We start from the raw sequence: 19,726 nt of genomic DNA on the forward strand, positions 1-19,726 counted from the left end.
GGTATAGCGCGGATCAGGGGGCGCTATACCCACGTGGCATCAAATCACCGTATATCGAGGGCAGGGGGGCGCTATACCCACGTGACGCCAAATCAGTGTATAACGCGGTTCAAGGGGCATACTTTACTGCTACGGATGTTAGATCGAGAAATATAATCTAATCGGTATTAAATAAATAAATATACCGATCACCGGTGATTTATTGAGAAAATTGCCTTTGGAACACCATTTGGTAATAAACTTATATATTATTCATGTCGTCTACATTGTGAAACACTAGACTAGAGAGCCCAAGACACGAATGGCCGTAGTTGGGCAAGAAGGAAATCCAACAGCTAAGCATCGTTCAAAACAATATTAAATAATTTCCATTAGCCAAACGGATAAGTACTGATGAGATGACCAATGATTAACTCAAGTAGACAGTATAAATGGATGTATCTTATGTATGTGTATATATATATATATATATATGCTTCAAAAACACTGAACGCTCCACGCGCTTCGTTGTTTCCTTTTTATGTTTCCTCTCCTTTTCCTCCCCTCCGAACCCAACGGTAGGGATGGTAAAAAAAATTCGAATCCAATGGAGAAAATCGAAAATCGAATTAAATGAGGATAGAGAAAATTCGTTTATGCTAAATGGGGATAGGATGGGTAAAACCGTTTATGCTAAACGGGGACGGAGACGATAATCCCCGCCCGATTACCCGACCCGATACCCGGCCCGATAAATATTAAAAATAATTATTATATATATATAATATTAATAAATTTAATTTAAATTTAAAATATATATAATATTTATATATTTAATTTAAATATATATATCCAGGCATGATATCCGGCCCGATACCCGTTTAAAAAATCATTTATGCTAAATGAAGATATTCGTTTCCTCACGATTTTCCCCGATTATCCGATGGAGATCTCCATTTAAATTCCTGTAATTTTTTAAATGAGAACGATTACAAATTTTTTAAACAGAGACGGTGACCAATATCCTGTCCGAACCTGACTTGTTGCCATCCCTACCCAGCGGTTTCTTTTCTCTTTCTTGCTGTAAGAAAAGTCCGATAATAATAATCCTTTTTTCACTTCTTCCTTTATTATTAGTATTAATTATCATCATTTTTATCGAACAAAAACTGTTCGAGGGAAGTGATTTTCTAAGTTTTGTTTTCATGGCAAAACGGGTTGAATTTCGAAGAATTTGGTGTTTCACTTTATAACTTGACGAGTTAGGGTTTCGGTGAACGGAGTGGTTTAAGCGGTGAATTTCTACTTCCGGTGAGAAAAAAAGATCGTGTAGTCCTTTTTTCCATAACAATCGGAGTGAAGTTTTGTAATTATTATTATTTTTCTACAGTTTCGTCAAGTCACCTAGGTTTTAGAAGCGCTTTTTGTCAGTTAGAAAATTCTTGGAAGTGAAGTGGCGTTGGTTTCTTTTGGCTGGTGAGTTTGAAGAATTGAAAGAGTTAGGGTTTTAGAGTGGTTGATAAGGTAGGCGAGATGTCTTTATCTTTAAAAATGGAGATTGATACAGCGGAGGATGTTACCTGTTTGGACCCCGAGCTTTTGCAGCTTCCTGAAGTGTCTACATTTGCACTAAAAACCAGTCCTCAACTTGTCGAGGATTTGTTCTCTCAATGGCTTTCGCTTCCAGAGAGCGACAATCTGGTACTTAATTAAATAAAATTAAACTGTTGTTACTATTGATTTGTCTTTATATGTTTTTCCAATAATTTGTACATGTTAGATTTTGTTTTCAACTTTAGGTTGTATATAACGTCTAATATTGTTAACTCTTGTAATTTATTGCAACCTGGCGCAAGCACCTCTGACATTTTGACTCAATAGTCATAGAGTAACTTATTTGGTAGTAGTTTATGGTAGTAATTGCAAATACTTCATTTGAGTCATGTTAATGTCATAAGTTCTTGTTAATGGATTACAATTCTACAGACACATCGTGTTACCTATAAATTTATGGTAGAATTTTGAAAGATTTTGAGATTTTATTATTATTATTATTTAAATGGCTATGATAGGAATAATTTTGACTTCCCTTAATGGCTGAATTTGATACAGTGGGGAACTGTGACATGTGAGAATCTTTTCTGCAGTTGGGTCATTTTCTTTTCTGTTTGCCGGTGTTTCCTTTGCTAGCAATTTGCCTCTATCAATATATGGATATTTTTGTCATGCAATGAGCCTTCATTTCTTGAGAACAGGTGAAATCTTTGATTGATGATGCAAAGACTGGGGCTGCCGTAAATGCCTGTGCAAACTTTTCTAATGCAAATGCTGTTGGGAGCAATTCATTGCCTTCCATGTTTTCCAGTGTCAGTGCACCTCCACTTTCTCCAAGAAGCTCATCTGGTTCTCCTCGCTCATCAAGGCAGAAATCCAGCCCTTCAGCTCTTGGCTCTCCATTGAAATTAGTTAGTGAACCAATGAAACAAGTAATTCCACAGGTTTGCTTGCTATTGGAAGTCCTCTTCCGGATATTGTTATATTTAAAGCTTTCTTGCATTTGTGGTTTTGAGTTTTTACCACCAAAAATTGCTAAAAAGTACTTACAAAGTTTGTCTGATAATTGCTTGCAGTTTTACTTCCAAAATGGTTATCCTCCTACAAAGGAATTGAAAGAACAATATATTTCTAAAATTAATCACCTTTTCGATAATCCTCTAAATGGATTGAAAATAAATGGTGAGATATATAATTGATCTTTATATGTTCGTTTATATTTTAAGTTGTATTCTCCCCTTTGCAAATTATCTTCCAGTTGTTAAGGTTTCCCCCCCCCCCTTTTCCCACCCAAAATTTTTTTTGAATGAAATTATGTTTTTTTTTTCTGTCTATACAGAGTTTAAAACAGTGACAAAGGAAGTTTGCAATCTACCATCTTTCCTCTCATCCGCGCTTTTTAGAAAGATAGATATTGACTGTGTGGGATTAGTGACCAGGTATGCAAGCTATTCATCTATAAAGATAAGTAGTTGTTCTATGTGAAGAATAACTCTGACTGCTTAAACACCGTCTGGTGAATATACTTGGTAGATGGGATTGACTGCATTTTCATTCAATAAATGTTTCTATCATACATTATTAAGTCAAACGCTTTGTTTCAGAGATGCTTTCATTAAGTATTGGGTGGATGGAAATATGCTGACAATGGATATATCAAGTCAAATATTTGAAATTCTTAAGCGGCCAGGCTGCAGACACCTCACACAGGTTTGTTTTGCACTCTGCCTCTCTTAGGTTTTCCTTTTGCGTTTGGTTTGAAAATTTGTCTTGATTAACACTTGTTCTTCTGTTAAAATCATCCTTTCGAAGGCCTAAATTTTCATATATTTGACACTTTTCTTCATAAGATCATTTGGGATATGGGATGCAGATTGACTTCAAACCTGTTGTCCAAGAGCTTTTGGCAACCCATCCAGGATTAAAATTCTTGCGAAACACACCTGAATTTCAAGATAGATATGGTATGCATTTTATTAATTGTAGTTATTTTAATAATGTCTAGCAAGTTGTGAATATGTTTTCTTTTTCCATGTGTTTTCTTTTTTGAAATTATTCGTGCAAATCTAGATTAGTTTTTGAACATACGATATCCTAGAATGCAGTTTATCCCATTGATTGATTCGATCTTTAGGTCCCTAGGATGGAGATGTTGACGGGAGAACATCATATGCTCTTAATTTATCAAGGACTTGTATGCATAGTTGATACTTGATAGTACACAACATATGTCTAATGTTTTTTTATGCTCCTTGAACCTTCTTACCTTTCTTTTTCATAAAAGAAGAAGAAGAAATTACGATTAAATTTTGGGAGGTTTCCATGTCAATGGATTTCCTGAATGACTTAGACCAAAATAATATAATTGAAATCTAATCCTAAGACTTGTCCTGGTTGGTTGACAAGCACTCGTAACATGTTTTTTTAACAGCAGCTAATTCATACATTCTGAATTTAGCTGGCAGGCTGAATATGTTCATGCCAATTTTATAATTTCCTATGGAAATCTCATCAAAAATTGAATCTTGGACGGTTGAACTTCATGATAGAAATAAATTTAGAGCGGTTATCAATTGAGAAATGTTTAGCTGGTGAAAAGTTAATAGAACTCTCAATTTAGTAACTAGGATAATAACCACAGATCCTATGTAGTTTTTGTACAATAAAGGGATCTAAAGATGGGAAATGTCGCTCTTGATTCTCAAAACAACATATATGCTTCAGGAAATGTTACCACGTAATTTAAAATTAAGGGAGAAGATGGAGGTGGGAAGGGGACCATTCTCTCTGCATTGTCAGGATCAGGATGAAAAATGCCTCTAGAAGAGTTGATTTTGTTATAACAGTTGAGGGGGTACTGGGGACGATTTTATTCATTTATTTTATTTTTGTTTCTCCAATAATTGGACATTCATTTCCGCGCAACTGATACTGGACAAAAAAAATTCCTTTGTTAATGTTTCAGCTGAAACTGTCATATACAGAATCTTTTATACCATGAATAGATCGGGAAATGGTAGTCTTACCCTCAGGGAGCTCAAACGTGGAGAATTGATTTCTGCCATGCAACATGCAGATGAGGAAGAGGACATAAACAAAGTCCTTAGGTTAGTATCCGGGTGGAATTCTTTACAATATATGTGCTTTGTTTTATGGAAAGCAGCAACATTCAAAATCTTGCACACCAAACAGTAATTATGTAAAACCGAGACTGTAATATCTCTGTTTACTGTTTTTAGTTGGTTGGTAAAAGCAAGGAAATTATTTCCCCTTACTCTCCTGAATGGTAAGTTAACAAATTGAACATTGTGGAGAGTTGGGTTTATTAAATTGTTGTCATCTGATTCGCTAATGTTGTAAACTATGCATCTTTTAGGTACTTTTCGTATGAACACTTTTATGTTATATACTGTAAGTTCTGGGAGTTGGACATAGACCATGATTTCTTCATCAACAGGGAAAACCTCATCAAATATGGCAATCATGCCCTTACCTACAGGATTGTCGATAGGATTTTTTCAGAGGTCAGTTTTCCCTGGTTCTCAGTTATCTAAATTTCTGAATCAATTACTCTATTTTCAAATACAATATAAACCATTTCCTATATATGTTGTTGTTTTGGCCGTAATCCTAAAATGCATGAGTTCCCTCTCAGACTCCTCGGAAGTTTACAAGTGAGGTAGAAGGGAAGATGGGCTATGAAGACTTCGTTTACTTTATGCTTTCAGAGGAGGACAAATCATCCGACCCTAGTCTTGAATATTGGTATCTTTATATTTGTTTTTAATTCTCCCATTCCCAAAATAAATTACACTCGTTTATCCCTCCCCCTAGTCTAAGGTTGACATTCGCAGGGTTTTAATTTATGTTTTCCGGTTCTCCTGCAAAGTTCCTTGTGGTTCATCATATCAAATTAACATTTGTTTGCAAGAACAATATATGACATTTCTTTCGTGCCTTGTATCGTCAAAGACCTTTTTCCCTGGTCTACTAGATTAGCTGTCCACATCTGATTAGTTATCTTTATAGGTTCAAGTGCATAGATTTGGATGGAAATGGTGTGCTCACTCCAAATGAAATGCAATTTTTCTACGAGGAGCAGCTGCACCGAATGGAATGCTTGGCCCTAGAACCCGTGCTCTTTGAGGACATATTGTGTCAAATAATTGACATGATTTCACCTGAGGTTGAAGCTACCTTCTTTCTAATAATGATTTTGTTTTTTTTACTTGATTGTTGCTTGTGAAGATGATTCAGCTTGCTGAAATTTTGCAGAGAGAAGATTGTATCACACTACGGGACTTGAAAGGTAGCAAACTTTCAGGAAATGTCTTTAACATCCTTTTCAATCTTCACAAGTTTATGGCATTCGAAACCCGTGATCCATTCCTCATCCGGCAGGTCAGTGATTGCTCAATTAAATGTTGAGCACTAAAGCGATGCTACTTTAGTTCTGTGGGATGACAATAGCCTGCTCTTTTTGTTTGGTGTGTGTATGAGCAGGAACGGGAGGACCCAACTTCGACCGAGTGGGATCGTTTTGCACATAGGGAGTATATCAGACTTTCAATGGAAGAAGATGTCGAAGATGCCTCAAATGGAAGTGCCGATGTATGGGATGAGTCCCTCGAAGCTCCGTTTTAAGTTCTCCAAAGCAAGTTTCATAGGAACCTTCGTCAAACACTTTCAAGATGAATGAAGCTACATGAACTCCTCTGATCAGACCAGCAATTTCATCAGCCAAGAATACAAATTTGGTTCGTATAGTTTTTACATGTATATATTCTGACCAGCATGATATATGCTTTTGCCTTGTCGTGGGCGATGATAACTCTCGTATTAGGGGAAAGCCAATTGCTTCATTCAATGAGGGAGATGATGAATGGATGATCCTTTTCCTTCCCTGCCGTCTGAACTCAGGTATAAACATATTTGCTAGTGTGCTAAAGGTCGTTGTTTCGTTTCATTAATTGATTAAAAACCATTTGCCGGTGTTCTCACCCCTTTGTTTTTACCTTATGTTTTTGGTTTATGTGGTCTGTACAATGTAGATGTTCTTCTGGGATTCTGTGGGGGATAAAAAGGGACAAAACTATAGTTCTAGCGTTAAAATATTTAATAAATAAATCAGAATAATTACAAAATGGCGTTAATCTTTTATCGGTTCATGCAATATTCTCGGTATCTATATTTAATAGTTTGGTTTAATTTATCAAACGAGTGCCATACCTATATTCTATTAAGATTATTTATTTATTTGTAGTGTGTTTTTAAATTCTCAAGCAGCTTAAAAACATTTATTAAAAAATTTTAATATTTGAGTTGATTTTGTTTATTTATATGCTAGTTTTCAATCTTGACACTTTCTGTTTAAAAGATTTTTTTTTTTTGTGTTGATATAGTGTTTCAATAATTAATTAAATTATAAAAAAAATTATTAGGTTAAAAGAAGACAAAAATATACATTAAACGTTGATCAAATTAATTATTAAAATATTTTATCAATTTAGGTACCAAGTTAAAAATTATCAAAACTAAAGGATGCATGTTTATCTTGTTTAAAATATGATTTTAATGCTTTAGGTGGAAAGAAACATTAACTGGGAAACTGTCAATTCCCAAATTAGGTCGCTGTCATAGGAAATTAGAAGCCTCCCGCTTTGTCGCATTTAAGATAAAGGTAAATTATATCATAGTCATTGATTTATTATATATTTTTATTTTGACCATTGTTTTTTTGTATCAAATCATTATTATTATTACAATTAATGTTTTATTTTACTGACCAATGTTAAAATAAAAAAGATAATGTTAATAGGATTTTTTAAACAATTTTATTTAGATCAATTGAGTAATTATATTTGTGAATCTGTTGAGAGGCCTCAATGATAAAAGGGGTGTTATTCATTCTAGAGGTTCTGAGTTTGAGTAGTTACGTTTGTATAATATGTGAGTGTTGCCAATATACTAAGAAAATATTTAAACAAATATTATCTTATCATTTTAAATTATGTAAAGAAATTTTTGTTTTTGGATGTGGATGTGGATCAAATTGAACCAATCTTGTAAATAAGTTATTATAATTCTACCAAAAAAATATTTTTCTATTTTCATTTCCATTCCAATAAATGAAAAAAATAGAAACGTCAAATTAACTGATCTTTGACGTCAAAACCTCAAACACTTTTTCAATTGATTTGAATGTTAAAAAATCCATTTATTTTATTTTATTTTATTTCTTTACATATTCATATTTTTCTTTCCTTCAAAGATATTATCAATATGTATCCCCTCCTTTCTATGGGAAGGACCATAAAATCAGAATTCAAACTGTTTGGGCTTATTATTTTCAAATAATAAGATAGTATTTTTTTGACAGAAATAAAAATAATTATAAAATTTAGCTTTTGAAAATTAAGGATATAAAAAACAATTTAGGAATCAACTTAAAATAATTTATAAAGTGTAAGGACTAAATGTTATTTTATCGTATAATCCATTTCATCCACATCATTCGTCGTTGCGTTTGTTTCACTGCTGCCTTGTGCCCTTGTCTCCTAGAAAATAGAAAGAAAGGGAAAGAAAGGGAAAGAAAGAAAATACAAAAGAAACGCGGCGATGAAGGAATTTTTGTAGCATTTCCAATCCGTTGCTACTTGCCTGCAACGAAGTTGGCCTTTTCCATCCGATTTCATCACTCTGCAAAGTAAGCTTTCAAAAGATAACAACGATGATGTATGTAAAGATGCAATTTTAAACATGCCCTTAATTCAGAAATTCCATTGGCTTCCTTTTTCCCTGTATTTGGATTTGGATCTTCCATGGTAGGGGAAGAGAGGAAGACTCTGCTCCAAAAAGGGTGATGGGTTGTTTTGAATTTAAGAAATATTTGAATCTACCATTGGATTGTCTAATTGATGATTTTTATTTCTGGGTTTCAATCAATGAAATTAATCTGGCATTCGAATGTTTCCATGATGTTATTTATTTGTTTTGTTTCTTTCATGCTGGTGATGTTTTTCATCATTTCTTTCTTTCTATTTACCAGTGTCAATGATTTTGATGTTTGTATTCACAGTTTCCTATGTATTATTTGTTAGTGTCTTTAATTTGATTGTGTTGGCAGTAAATGATTAGGGTCTCTTGTTTAGAATTAGATGGTTGATTGGGCGGCAATAGAAGGGATATTTGGTAGAAATGCGGGAACAGAGGAGTTGGAGTCCTTTTATCCCATAAGACCAGAATGCTTAGCTGATATTCCAAAGACCCGCTTTCGGCCTAGGGTTTGCGACTTTTAAACATCACTTCCCTTAATTTTCTGTTCACTATGCGTTGCTTTTTTACTTGAACTATTCTCCCAGGTAGGGAAAACACTTAGTTCAAGGAGATGGCATGCTGCATTCTCTGAAGATGGTCACCTCGATATAGAAAAAGTTCTTAGACGAATCCAACGAGGAGTATGCTTCTTTCGAGTTCTATTTATAATTATGTTTCTTCGACTACACACATACACATACACATTTAATGTTGGACATTGAATAAGGATTATGGTATACTATTTAAGATTTTTGATAGTATGATTAATGGTTGATTAGATGAGATTTCCGAGTCTTTAATGAAGTTCTTGAATGTTTTTTTCAGTGTGAGATTGCCTTTGTGAGCTTTTATGATATTAGCACCCAAATAATCAATATCATATTCATATTTCTTTAAGTTTATGAAAATTGAAAAATCTCAGGAGGTTATAGCGAACTGAATTTTCTCAGAGTAATCAAAGCAAGTTTGAGTGGGTATAGATTACTCATACATCATATCTTATAACATGCATCACCTTTTCCTTCTTGAGAAACCAATGTAAATGACATCCTTATTAGTCTCCCTTCTCGTTCCCAACCCATCAACTGACATCTATCTATGTGAATGCATATTTATGTGTTTATGCGCATGTTTTTTCATGAACTACTTGTGTCTGTTCACAATGGTGTGGTTTGCATATTATTGTTTAATAGTTTTCTATTTCTATATGTTGAAAAGCTGAACAAAATTATTATCGATAATTAATTGCGTTTAGCTTTACTTGATTTGTTATGGTAGGGTATTCACCCTTCAATCAAAGGGTTAGTCTGGGAGTTCCTTTTAGGTTGCTTTGATCCTAATAGTACCTTTGATGAACGGAATCAGCTTAGAGAGCAAAGGAGGTAACAACTTTACATCGATACTTCGAACTAGGAAATTGATTCTAACATCTCAACAAGTATAAATTATTCATGACTCATTTCCTTTTTTCGCTTCTAAATTTTAGTAGCACTCCATATGGTTATCACTTACCCCAATTAATATTTTATAGCTCAGTAACTTTTGAAGCACCCTTTAATTTGCTTCATTCAAAACGCTCAGCTTTTTCTTTCTCTTAACGTTGATGCTATACTTTCCATAAGTTGGTTGATCATTGTGACTGAACTTTTCACACTATCCACTCCAGGGAGCGATATGGCATGTGGAAGACTGAATGCCAGAAGATTGTGCCAGTAATTGGTAGTGGAAAGATCATTACAAAACCAATTATTACTGATGACGGTCAACCAATAGGAGTCGAAGGTGGTGATGTGCCACCTGATGTTTCAGACAAGAAAGTTGCTCAGTGGATGCAATCCTTGCATCAAATTGGTATGTGCGATGTATAGTTTCATGCTCAACTGATTGGATCTTCCATATACTTTACAGCATTGGAACATAAATGCCTAGCATATTCTTATTGATATTCTATGCTGCTGGGTTAATAGCAAGAAGAACACGGGTTTCTTCTGCAGCTCTAGATCATCCATACGTCTCAGAAATTATAATTGTAGCTTTGTTTAAATTTCAATGGTCCTTAAATGTACTTGATCTATTTGGTCTGTAGGTTTGGATGTTGTCCGAACTGATCGAGCACTTGTCTTTTATGAGGATGAAGCTAATCAAGCAAAACTCTGGGATGTTCTTGCTATATATTCCTGGGTAGATGCTGATATCGGTTATGTTCAAGGTGAGTAATAGCTGTTAATTGCATTATTATTACCAAGCTGAAGTCTTCTTGTCCTCTGACATTTTTGGCTTTGTTCATTCTTGAGCAGGAATGAATGACATATGCTCTCCAATGGTAATACTTCTTGAAGACGAAGCTGATGCATTTTGGTGTTTTGAGCGTGCAATGCGCAGACTGGTAGAATGTTTATTTTCTTGCGGGATTGTTGATAGCATAATTTATTCGATGATGCACCATCTTTTAGTATTTCATATCCTTGGAATTAGTTTGTAAAGATTTGATGATGGCATAATGGAATTGTGCTTCGTTTTCATGCTTGTTTCCTGTAATGTTTGTGGTTTATATACGGTATAGTTTGAAATTGACTTCTGATTTTGATTTTTGCAACAGAGGGAGAACTTTAGGTGCAGTACAACTTCAATAGGAGTGCAGTCCCAGCTTGGTACACTTTCACAAGTAGTTAAAACTGTTGACCCTAAGCTTCATCAACACCTTGGTACGTCTTTGCCACATTAATTTTCTCTATGAGTTTGTTTTACCGTTCCATTTGCATTGACCTTTTTTTACCACCTTCGTAGTTTACAATTTTTATGTTGTTCAACTAAAATCCTGAGAAATTTGTGTGACAGAGGATCTGGATGGAGGGGAATATTTGTTTGCGTTCCGCATGCTAATGGTGCTTTTCAGGCGAGAGTTCTCGTTTGTCGATGCTTTGTATCTTTGGGAGGTGAGAGGAATGAATTCTATTAATTCCAGCCTCAAACAGTAGTGGGGTCTATTCCGCATGCTTATACTAAGACGGAGATTGGTTCTAGGTAATGTGGGCAATGGAGTACAACCCTAATATCTTCTCGTATTACGAGCAACCCGATGCAGCTCTAGATGACGAAACCACAGAACCAATAGATCCGAAGATGCTTAAGCAGTATGGTAAATTCCAAAGAAAAAATGTGCAGTGTGGACATGCGGATAAAACCAGCGCACTCTCGGTCTTCCTTGTTGCTAGCGTTCTTGAGACCAAGAATAAACAGATTCTAAAGGACGCCAAGGGTCTCGATGATGTCGTCAACGTCTCTCTCTCCCTCCCTCCCCCTCCTACACGTAAATCTTCGTGAGTTTGCATTGATACCGCAGCATTTTTCTGACCTTGAAGTCTTTTTCCTCTTATTCTAGATATTGGGTGAGATTACTGGAAACTTGGATGCCAAGAAAGCATGTCAAAAGGCACTGAAGATTCAAGACAAGTACTTGAAAAAGGTAAGGTTTTTTTATTTATATCAGAAAACAGTTGATCAAATGGATAATTCGGATTACTTATTCATTTGCATGCTTTAACTGTAGGCCAAGAAGTCATAGGTGCAATCTCATCAATCTTTTTAGAACTTCCTTTGGAACCTTTCCTTGCTTTTTCTTCCTTCCTTCATTTTGTAATTCTTTGTATTCGTTTAGCTTTTGACATTTTATATTCTAAATGTCTCACTTTTATTTTCTAATTTGCCTTCTCATGTATCTCAACTATTTACAGGGCCGTCGAAATTGAATTACAGTTCTTTTGAAAGTCAAAATATAATTTTACTTCATTTGTTTATAATTTTATATTTTTAATTCTTACTAAAGGGTTAAAATATCTTTAAAAAAATTAATTAATCCTTATGAAAAAGTCAATTAGTAAAAAGATTATTTTATCCCTTGCGTTAATCGTTTTAGTTAATAGATTAATATCGATAGATTATTAGCAATCAAACAAATCAATAAAATGATAATATGTATTATATTTTGAAAATCTTGACTCGTAAAATAGTAAAAAATATTAGAAATTATAAAAAAACATTAAAAAAATAAATAGACATGATTTAAGACGTTGTCAAACCCCTTTCACTTAACCAGGCAAATGATGTTACATACAGCCATAATTAATCTTAAACTAAAATTGTTTTAAGCAAGACATAACAAGAAAGCATATAAACGTCTTTTGTCAAATTCTGTCATTAGTTCATATATTATGTATTAAGTTAACTTTAATATATATATATCTTTCGAAATTTAAAATTTTAATCTTAACTCAAACGGTATAATAGAATATAATTAAATTACATAAACCTAAAATGATCGAAGTGAAAAACAAGAACTGAATTTATGACTTATGCATAATCGAGGGACTAACAATATAATTTTATTTAACAAATATAATGGTTAGTATTTTAGTCAGGACTAGAATTCCAAAACTTGACATGTACGAGATTAAAAACATCAAATAAAAATACAAAGACTAAATTCACACAAAAAAATTAGCTGACCTTATTCTCATATGTAATGGGGTAAAGGGAGAGGTAGGGTAGTAGACTGCCCCCAACGCTAGGTTGAGAACAACTTCCGTGGAAGACATCCGGCAATTATGAATTGCCCACCGTGGGACTCGATCCCACGACCATAAGGTTAAGAGCCTTGTGCTCTACCAACTGAGCAGGATTGACAATTCAAAGACTAAATTCACAATTTATACTTAAAACGATGACTAATAAAAAGGATTTGACCCCAAAGAAATGTATCCTATAAATAAAAACAGGAAATAGCACAAAGACCCAATAATCTGTATGTTCTTAATAAGACAATTTGGTAAAAACTCCCGAAATATACCTCTGATAATTCTAAAACCTAAATTATCGTTAAGTCATTGTTATTTTAGATTGCATTTCCATTGAGTTATTGCACGTTTTGCCTTAAAACAGAAATTATCCTTCCTTCCTAATAAGCACTCATTTTCCCTAAACAGTCCAACTTTCTGAACCAATATTATATTTTTTTTTAAATTATTTTTCTTCTATTTAAGGTTCAAGAAACAAATTACTGTTCCCCTCCCTTGCATTTTATATTCTTTGCAAACCTGCATGTGTTTTTTGCATGCATGAAAACCATGCATGCTTGTTGTATCACACGACCTTTTGTTCCTTCTCTAAAGGTGAAATGTGTTAGCAGAGCCAATGTTCCAAAGCTGTAAGAAAAAAAATATTTCATTGTGTTATCTGGATTCAAGAATCCTATACGGATATATTGTTTTTTTTTCGTGTATTTGAAAGATCATGCCTACGTCGATATCCGAATATATGACATATTATTACGATTTTTCTCTTTTTCTCAGTTTTCAGATTCAGATTTGAAGCTTGATTTATTCCACCTCCATATGCTGATTTAGTTTAGATATCATTAAATAAAAAATGATGAAAGGGTTGCTAAAAGGTCTTAAATACTTTACTCACATATTTGGTATGTATTTCCATCTCTCCTTACGACATTATAAGATGCAGAAATATATATACACATTCACACACACACACATATATATATGACCCCAAGAGCAAAGCAATCACTGGAATAGTTTGGTTTTTGAGTTTGTTGGTAATAATGGCAAGAAATGGGTGAAACTTGTTTTTGCAGAAAGCGAAAAAGAGCCTGAAATGCAGATTGGTCTGCCGACAGATGTAAAGCACGTGGCTCATATAGGATGGGATGGTCCTTCAACAGTACAGTCTAAACCTAGCTGGGTAGTTCACTCAAATCTAACTATAATTACGTTACTATTTCATGAATCACCTTACACTTGGATTGATGGATATAACCTCTAAAGATCCTATGTTCGATACTTGCATCCATGTTCGAGTACCATAGCTATTTAGTAAAAGTATTTCACCTTGTTCTTATAACCACAAAATAAGTTGTCAACACGATGAATGGTTATATTTCTGACTCTTTTTTCTTTAATTACATGCAGATGAATGAGTTTCAAACACCAACAGGAGGGTTTCAGACACCACCTTTAGCTCTTGGAGGTACAAACAAGAAATATTTTGGTTGCATCATTTGATTCATTTGTACATATGCAATCATTGTTTTGGGTATAATTTTACAGATAACAATACTTTGAGCCGAAAAGGTTTAAGGGATAAAAGTTCTGGAGCAAAAGACACGCCACAACTGCCAAAATCATCGAAGCGCACTATATCCACAAACGGGAGTGGCGTGTCTTCGACAAAGGAGAAAACAGACAAATCAAAGCAATCAAAGAAGACTAGAAAACCCAAGGACTCGACCCAAGCTACCGAGTCGACCTCGAAAGAGCCAAAGAAAAGTAAGCGAAAGAAGGTGAAAGAGTTGGTTGGTGAAGGAAGCTCGAGGCGGTCCAAAGCCACAGACTCGGATACTTTTTCCGAAGCAGGGTCCCAATTTAGTTATGCTTCGGATTTAATAGAAGGGGATAACAATTGAGTTGAGGAGGATTTTTTTTTTTTTTTTTGGTGGGGGGGGGGGCTCTTTTGGTTGTTATATAAACATTTACCATAACTAGCTAGTGTACCAGACTCTTTTTACTTAGCAGAAACCAATAAGAGTTATTCTTCCTTTTCGTTTTTATTTTCTTTTATTTATGTCTCCCACATCCCAGAGACCTTGTATGATAACAGAGGCTGGGATATTCATTTTAAATATAAACTCGTATTTGATTTAATGCGACATATATTCGAGTACAGGTGTAAGATTTGATTCTTCAAATGTTTAGAAATCAAAAGTGTGTAAAGATGATTCATTACTTGTTCATGCTTCCCCAAGTCAACTTCTTTTTATAATGGTGTCCTTATCTTCAGAAAGGATAAGGCTTGGGGATTACCTGCCTTGAAGCATATAAGATCCCTGGTCAAAAGGATTACAGATATTATTATCCCAACCAAAAGCAGAAGCAAAACAATCGAGAACAAAGTACGATTCATCAGCATGTAATTAGGAGTGTCAAAATATACAAACCTAATAAGGTCTACACATGGATGCCTCATCAATCCATGCAGGCTTCTTCGCGTTATAATAGAAATAAGCAATCATTTGGACCAGTTCATCAGCCTTGCGAAACTCTGCAAAACCCTCAATAAGTTGTAGCATCAAATAAAGGAGTTAAGAGCAATTTGACAGAGCAATAATTTGTATAACACCAACCTTTCTCTCTGTACACGATCTTGTTTCCACGTAAAAATAAAACCTGCGGACAATCCCTGACTTTAAGGGCATATGCCAAGTCTCTCTCAATATTGATATCCAATTTGACTGCCTGTTTTCTTGAATATTCGAAGGCATTATTATTGGCAGATAAATAATACAAAATAGTTAAAGGAAAATTGGACCTTTCCCTAACAAAATATATCACAATTCGCTTTCACAAGCAGTCAAATGGAGTAATTTGTACATGAAGTATTTTCAGATAAAAGACAAAGCAAAGATTCTTACCCGAGGTGGTAATCGGTCCTTGGAGTTCCAATATACCTGGATTGCCTTCTCTAGCTCTTTCAAAGTCTTCCAATTGTGAGTTGCCCTGTCAACAAAATTAAATGGATTTTTCCCCTTATTAACCGGTAATTAAAATATGGCTTATGACAGATATTAGAAAAGCATTCGCCTCTATAATAAGCACAAACATGATAAAACATATTTATGCATTAAAGTTGTGCATCATGCATCCGGAGGAGCCCTTTTTTGTCTGCATGCTCTTACTAACAACAGGTAAAATTAATTAGCAAAAACTTTATACACAAGCGCAAACCAAATATCTTGTGTCATAACGCTAGAATATTCCAAAAACTGGAGCGTGTGTCATTTGAAAGAGAATAACAGTAACACAATAAATTTGACACGAAAAGAGTTACCTTTTGTATCTCTCAAATACAAGAACGATTAGCGGACTTGGATGGAAAGCAAAGCTCTCCCACTCGAGACAGTTAATCTCCTTTACCCAGCTATCATCAATCTCTCCTTCCCAGTCAATCTCGGAACCATCTTCACCCACCACATTCTTAATAGCATGCTGCTCGAAGTACTCTGATGCCCTAATCCCCCACCCAACATCTGCATCTAAAGGCCAATCTGGATCCTCCTCTTCCACCACCATCTTCTTTCCTCTTTTACCAACTTCACCATCCTCGTCCTTATCTTCATCACTGCTACTGTCACGATCGAACTCATTTTCGAGTCTATCCTTCATCACATTTTCCTTATTCTCAAAAACTTCAGGATTCTGCCGCCGGATTGATTCAAATGTTTGTTCAAGTGAGTCACGAATAAAATCTTCGACAGCTACCGTTTCATTCCTACGACCACGCCTTGGCTTCTTAGGAATGGTTTTCGGGAAGCTTTTATCGTGATTTTCATCTTTGTTATGGGAAAATACAGACTTTTGGTTCTGGTTTCCCGTTTCAGCTTTAGATTTAGACTTCAAGCCAGCTTCAGGGTCAGGGCCAGGGCTGGAACCGGAATTGGATTTTCTCGAATAAGCAAAGCAAGGGGAAGTTTTCAAGTAACGTCTTTGGCGTACAAAGACGGGCCTCATGTCATATGAATGACAAAGAGTAACATTAGAAATAGGCAGCATGTTACGGGAACTACGATCGTTTCTCACAACACAAATAGGCGAAAACGATTTGGAAACAAAACCTGTCTGAAAGGATAACATTTTCTCAACAACAAAGAATTTCCTAGCAGAAAGAAGAGCTAATTTAGCAAAGGAATACAGAAACAATCTCGACCAAAGTAATAAAGATGAGCATACAGAAACAATCTCAACCAAAGTAATAATGATGAGCAGAACTAGTTTCCCAGAATTTGCTTCTATTTCAGGATTTCAATTGACCCCTTTTTCAATAATCATAATCAATCATGGAAATCCAAAATAGCCAATACTCCAGCTGAGATACTATACTCTTTTCAACAGAAACCCTACCAGCAAACGAAATAAGTAATCAGAAGTGGGCAGCTCATCATGTAAATCAACGGCTTAACTTTTAACCACAGCAATCATCCAGCATGCTTATAAGAAACTCATTTGCTTTCTCAATTCTACATACATTAATTCACATTTTTTTTTATAAACATATGTAATTGAAAATTAACTTTGACTTACCACAAATATTTTGGAGAGGATTTGTGCTACGGTTTTGAAGGATTTGAAGAAATGGAACGCTCCAATTCATCAAACTGAAAAATGGAGAAGCAAGGAAGAGCAAAGCAGAAGCCACGAGTTAGCAAAACCCAAAACCTCGCTCCCCTTTTCTTATGATCTTATCCAAGTACAACGGTGCCGTTTTACTGTGCTAAAAAGGAGCGTCCTCTTTTCTATAACTTTTATTTTATTTCTATATTTTTTCATTTTTATAATATTATTGCGTCAGATATATTGAGGGATGGGCATATAATCCAAATTCGACGGGTTCTTACCTAAATCTGAAGGGTTCTAATTCGATTCGATTTGATTGAGTTAGATTATTTTTTTAAAAAATGGTTCGGATTGGGTTGTGTCGAATTTTTTAAAAATGTGATATTCGGGTCGAGTCGGATTTTGTTTATGGTGAAAAATATTCGACCCGACCTAAAAAAATATATAATTTTATCTTATATATTTAGAAATAATTACAATAATACTCATTCATATATTATTTTTTTCAATTAAATCACTATTTTTATTGAATAAAATATTTTTTATTATTTTAGGTCGGGTCGGGGTTTTAAGTTAAATATCGGGTATGGTGAAAACTTGTTTAGGTCGGATTTCAGGTGGATGACTCCTTGTTCTCTGGTAGGATCGGATGGACCAAAAACCGACCCGACCCGACCCGACCCGACCCATCTCACCCCTAGATATATTTAACTTAAAATCCAAACTTTTACTTTGCTAAGAAATCAAACTGTTAACCATTCACAACCTTATATCCAAACAAAATTTCCCAAACCAGCTATTATTCGGCGTCAATGAAAAGCAAATCCCAAGATGAAAACTTTTAAAACTTTTTTGGATATGAAATTTAGGAATGAGTAAAATTCGATTGGACTTATAAAATTATTTTTTAATAATTTCAAGTTAAACTTAAATTATAAATTCGATTTTTGAATTCGAGTTAAGTCGAAATTTTAAATTTTTGGGAAACTCGGGAAATAAAAAATGTAGATGAGTATTTTAATGGATTTACGATTTGGTCCCTGATTTTCTATTCATTCAACTCCTCCTTAATTTTAAGTCAAATTTTTACCAAATTTGAACTACATGTTCCTAAATCATAGTAGGATACATATATAGTTTCAATTTTATTTTTTGATAACAATTTTTCTATTTTTTCCAATTTAGTCTTCCAATTTTGTATGATTTATGTATTTTATATGTTTTTTATTTAATTTAAACCAAATGCTCCTCTACTACTATAGAATGCATATGTAACTTCGATTCTTTTTTATTAAAAATATTTTTTTTTATTTAACAATTTAACTTTGCATTTTACTCAATTTAATTTTTTTATTACAATTATTTATAAATTCTTTCTTCACATCAATTATTTGATTCCTTTTAACTCTCATCAGTCTTTTATCCTCAAAATACATTTTTTAAAATATAATATCGTAAATATATTTTATAATTTTAGATTTTTTGTGATATATTAAATAATATTACAATATGAAAAGAATATGAAAAAATGTATATATATATATATATGTGTGTATGTGTCTTACATTATTAGAGAAAAATCAAAACAGTGAAATAAACACGTACCATGACACTATAAATAAATATAATTAAATTTTGATAAAAACTCGAACAATCCGATTTGATTCGAATTTCTTAAACTCGATTCAACATATTTTAAAATTAAGTTCGAGTTATAAAATATGACTCGTCAATTTAAATTACTTAAAAAAAAATTATTCAACTCAACTCGACTCGATCGAATGCTCTCAATCATATCTATTGTATCAATAACGTTAAAGTTTAAGATCCGATTAGTTGATTATTCTTCATATTGAGATTTTGAGGTCCAATATGGTACGGCCATTTTTGAAACGACCGGAGAAGGATAAGAAACATGAAGAAACGGAAGAGGAAGAGGAAGATGGCGTAAAAGGGAAATAACGAATGAGAAGAGAGGAGAAATTACTGTTTCGAACTTTTAGTCTTAATAGGGTTAGAATTAGGATTAGGGTTAGGGTTAGGTGTAGCGTAAAAGAAAAAGAGAGGGGATTCAATAAAATTAATTTACTAATTAATAGTTTCCCCAAGTGGTATTATTTTATTTATGACAATTTTACTGTATCGGATCATATTCGGGTCAGATAATGGGTCCCACGGACACGTAAATGTGAAGCCGAGGA

At 34.0% G+C, this 19,726-nt stretch overlaps 3 protein-coding genes and 1 long non-coding RNA gene across 9 annotated transcripts; 3 read left to right on the forward strand and 1 right to left on the reverse strand.

Annotated features, from left to right (window-relative positions):
• The first annotated feature begins 1,073 nt into the window (after nt 1-1,073).
• LOC120165526 (serine/threonine protein phosphatase 2A regulatory subunit B''alpha-like) lies at nt 1,074-6,631 on the forward strand. 2 transcript variants are annotated; one of them, XM_039175040.1, is made up of 13 exons: nt 1,074-1,290; nt 1,370-1,680; nt 2,235-2,477; nt 2,610-2,715; nt 2,873-2,972; nt 3,138-3,243; nt 3,407-3,497; nt 4,499-4,640; nt 4,910-5,057; nt 5,189-5,298; nt 5,563-5,719; nt 5,809-5,934; nt 6,037-6,631. In XM_039175040.1, the coding sequence occupies exons 2-13, from the start codon at nt 1,513-1,515 to the stop codon at nt 6,175-6,177; spliced, it is 1,638 nt and encodes a 545-aa protein (XP_039030971.1). In that variant the 5' UTR covers nt 1,074-1,290; nt 1,370-1,512; the 3' UTR covers nt 6,178-6,631. The 2 variants fall into 2 exon arrangements, with proteins under 2 accessions (XP_039030971.1, XP_039030979.1); XM_039175048.1 differs by having other exon boundaries at nt 4,991-5,057; nt 6,037-6,630.
• Nucleotides 6,632-8,080: 1,449 nt separating this feature from the next.
• On the forward strand, nt 8,081-12,084 carry LOC120165546 (TBC1 domain family member 15-like). Of its 2 annotated transcripts, none has more exons than XM_039175049.1 (12): nt 8,081-8,239; nt 8,660-8,816; nt 8,895-8,990; nt 9,628-9,731; nt 10,016-10,200; nt 10,436-10,558; nt 10,647-10,735; nt 10,949-11,054; nt 11,188-11,285; nt 11,374-11,628; nt 11,732-11,815; nt 11,900-12,084. In XM_039175049.1, the coding sequence occupies exons 2-12, from the start codon at nt 8,691-8,693 to the stop codon at nt 11,912-11,914; spliced, it is 1,281 nt and encodes a 426-aa protein (XP_039030980.1). In that variant the 5' UTR covers nt 8,081-8,239; nt 8,660-8,690; the 3' UTR covers nt 11,915-12,084. The 2 variants fall into 2 exon arrangements, with proteins under 2 accessions (XP_039030980.1, XP_039030985.1); XM_039175054.1 differs by having other exon boundaries at nt 8,685-8,816.
• Nucleotides 12,085-13,688: 1,604 nt separating this feature from the next.
• LOC120165593 lies at nt 13,689-14,386 on the forward strand. The gene is made up of 3 exons (XR_005519833.1): nt 13,689-13,822; nt 13,994-14,100; nt 14,328-14,386. It is a non-coding gene; the product is annotated as an uncharacterized LOC120165593 (long non-coding RNA).
• An 813-nt stretch (nt 14,387-15,199) lies between these two features.
• On the reverse strand, nt 15,200-17,617 carry LOC120165566 (thioredoxin-like fold domain-containing protein MRL7, chloroplastic). Of its 4 annotated transcripts, none has more exons than XM_039175059.1 (6): nt 17,493-17,617; nt 16,243-17,308; nt 15,827-15,911; nt 15,539-15,650; nt 15,353-15,456; nt 15,201-15,222 (listed from the first exon to the last, which is right to left on the reverse strand). In XM_039175059.1, exons 2-5 carry the CDS (start codon nt 17,043-17,045, stop codon nt 15,353-15,355), a joined length of 1,104 nt encoding a protein of 367 aa, XP_039030990.1. In that variant the 5' UTR covers nt 17,046-17,308; nt 17,493-17,617; the 3' UTR covers nt 15,201-15,222. The 4 variants fall into 4 exon arrangements, with proteins under 4 accessions (XP_039031003.1, XP_039030990.1, XP_039030995.1 ...); XM_039175064.1 differs by having other exon boundaries at nt 15,204-15,218; XM_039175069.1 differs by having other exon boundaries at nt 15,221-15,241.
• Nucleotides 17,618-19,726: the final 2,109 nt, after the last annotated feature.

The sequence above is a fragment of the Hibiscus syriacus genome, unplaced genomic scaffold (assembly GCF_006381635.1).
Source record: "Hibiscus syriacus cultivar Baekdansim isolate YM2019G1 unplaced genomic scaffold, ASM638163v2 tig00002919_pilon, whole genome shotgun sequence".
NCBI lineage: Eukaryota > Viridiplantae > Streptophyta > Magnoliopsida > Malvales > Malvaceae > Hibiscus > Hibiscus syriacus.

Bases quoted from the DNA above. Each gene is read 5' to 3' on its own strand.
- LOC120165546 (XM_039175049.1), top strand. From the start codon at position 8,691: ATGGTTGATTGGGCGGCAATAGAAGGGATATTTGGTAGAAATGCGGGA. The intron at 9,732-10,015 runs GTAACAACTTTA...TATCCACTCCAG, and splicing joins CAGCTTAGAGAGCAAAGGAG to GGAGCGATATGGCATGTGGA. The intron at 11,286-11,373 runs GTGAGAGGAATG...GATTGGTTCTAG, and splicing joins ATGCTTTGTATCTTTGGGAG to GTAATGTGGGCAATGGAGTA.
- LOC120165566 (XM_039175059.1), bottom strand. From the start codon at position 17,045: ATGTTATCCTTTCAGACAGGTTTTGTTTCCAAATCGTTTTCGCCTATT. The intron at 15,912-16,242 runs GTAACTCTTTTC...TTTTGTTGACAG, and splicing joins GTATTTGAGAGATACAAAAG to GGCAACTCACAATTGGAAGA. The intron at 15,651-15,826 runs GTAAGAATCTTT...TCAAGAAAACAG, and splicing joins AGGACCGATTACCACCTCGG to GCAGTCAAATTGGATATCAA.
- LOC120165526 (XM_039175040.1), top strand. From the start codon at position 1,513: ATGTCTTTATCTTTAAAAATGGAGATTGATACAGCGGAGGATGTTACC. The intron at 2,478-2,609 runs GTTTGCTTGCTA...AATTGCTTGCAG, and splicing joins TGAAACAAGTAATTCCACAG to TTTTACTTCCAAAATGGTTA. The intron at 2,973-3,137 runs GTATGCAAGCTA...GCTTTGTTTCAG, and splicing joins TGTGTGGGATTAGTGACCAG to AGATGCTTTCATTAAGTATT.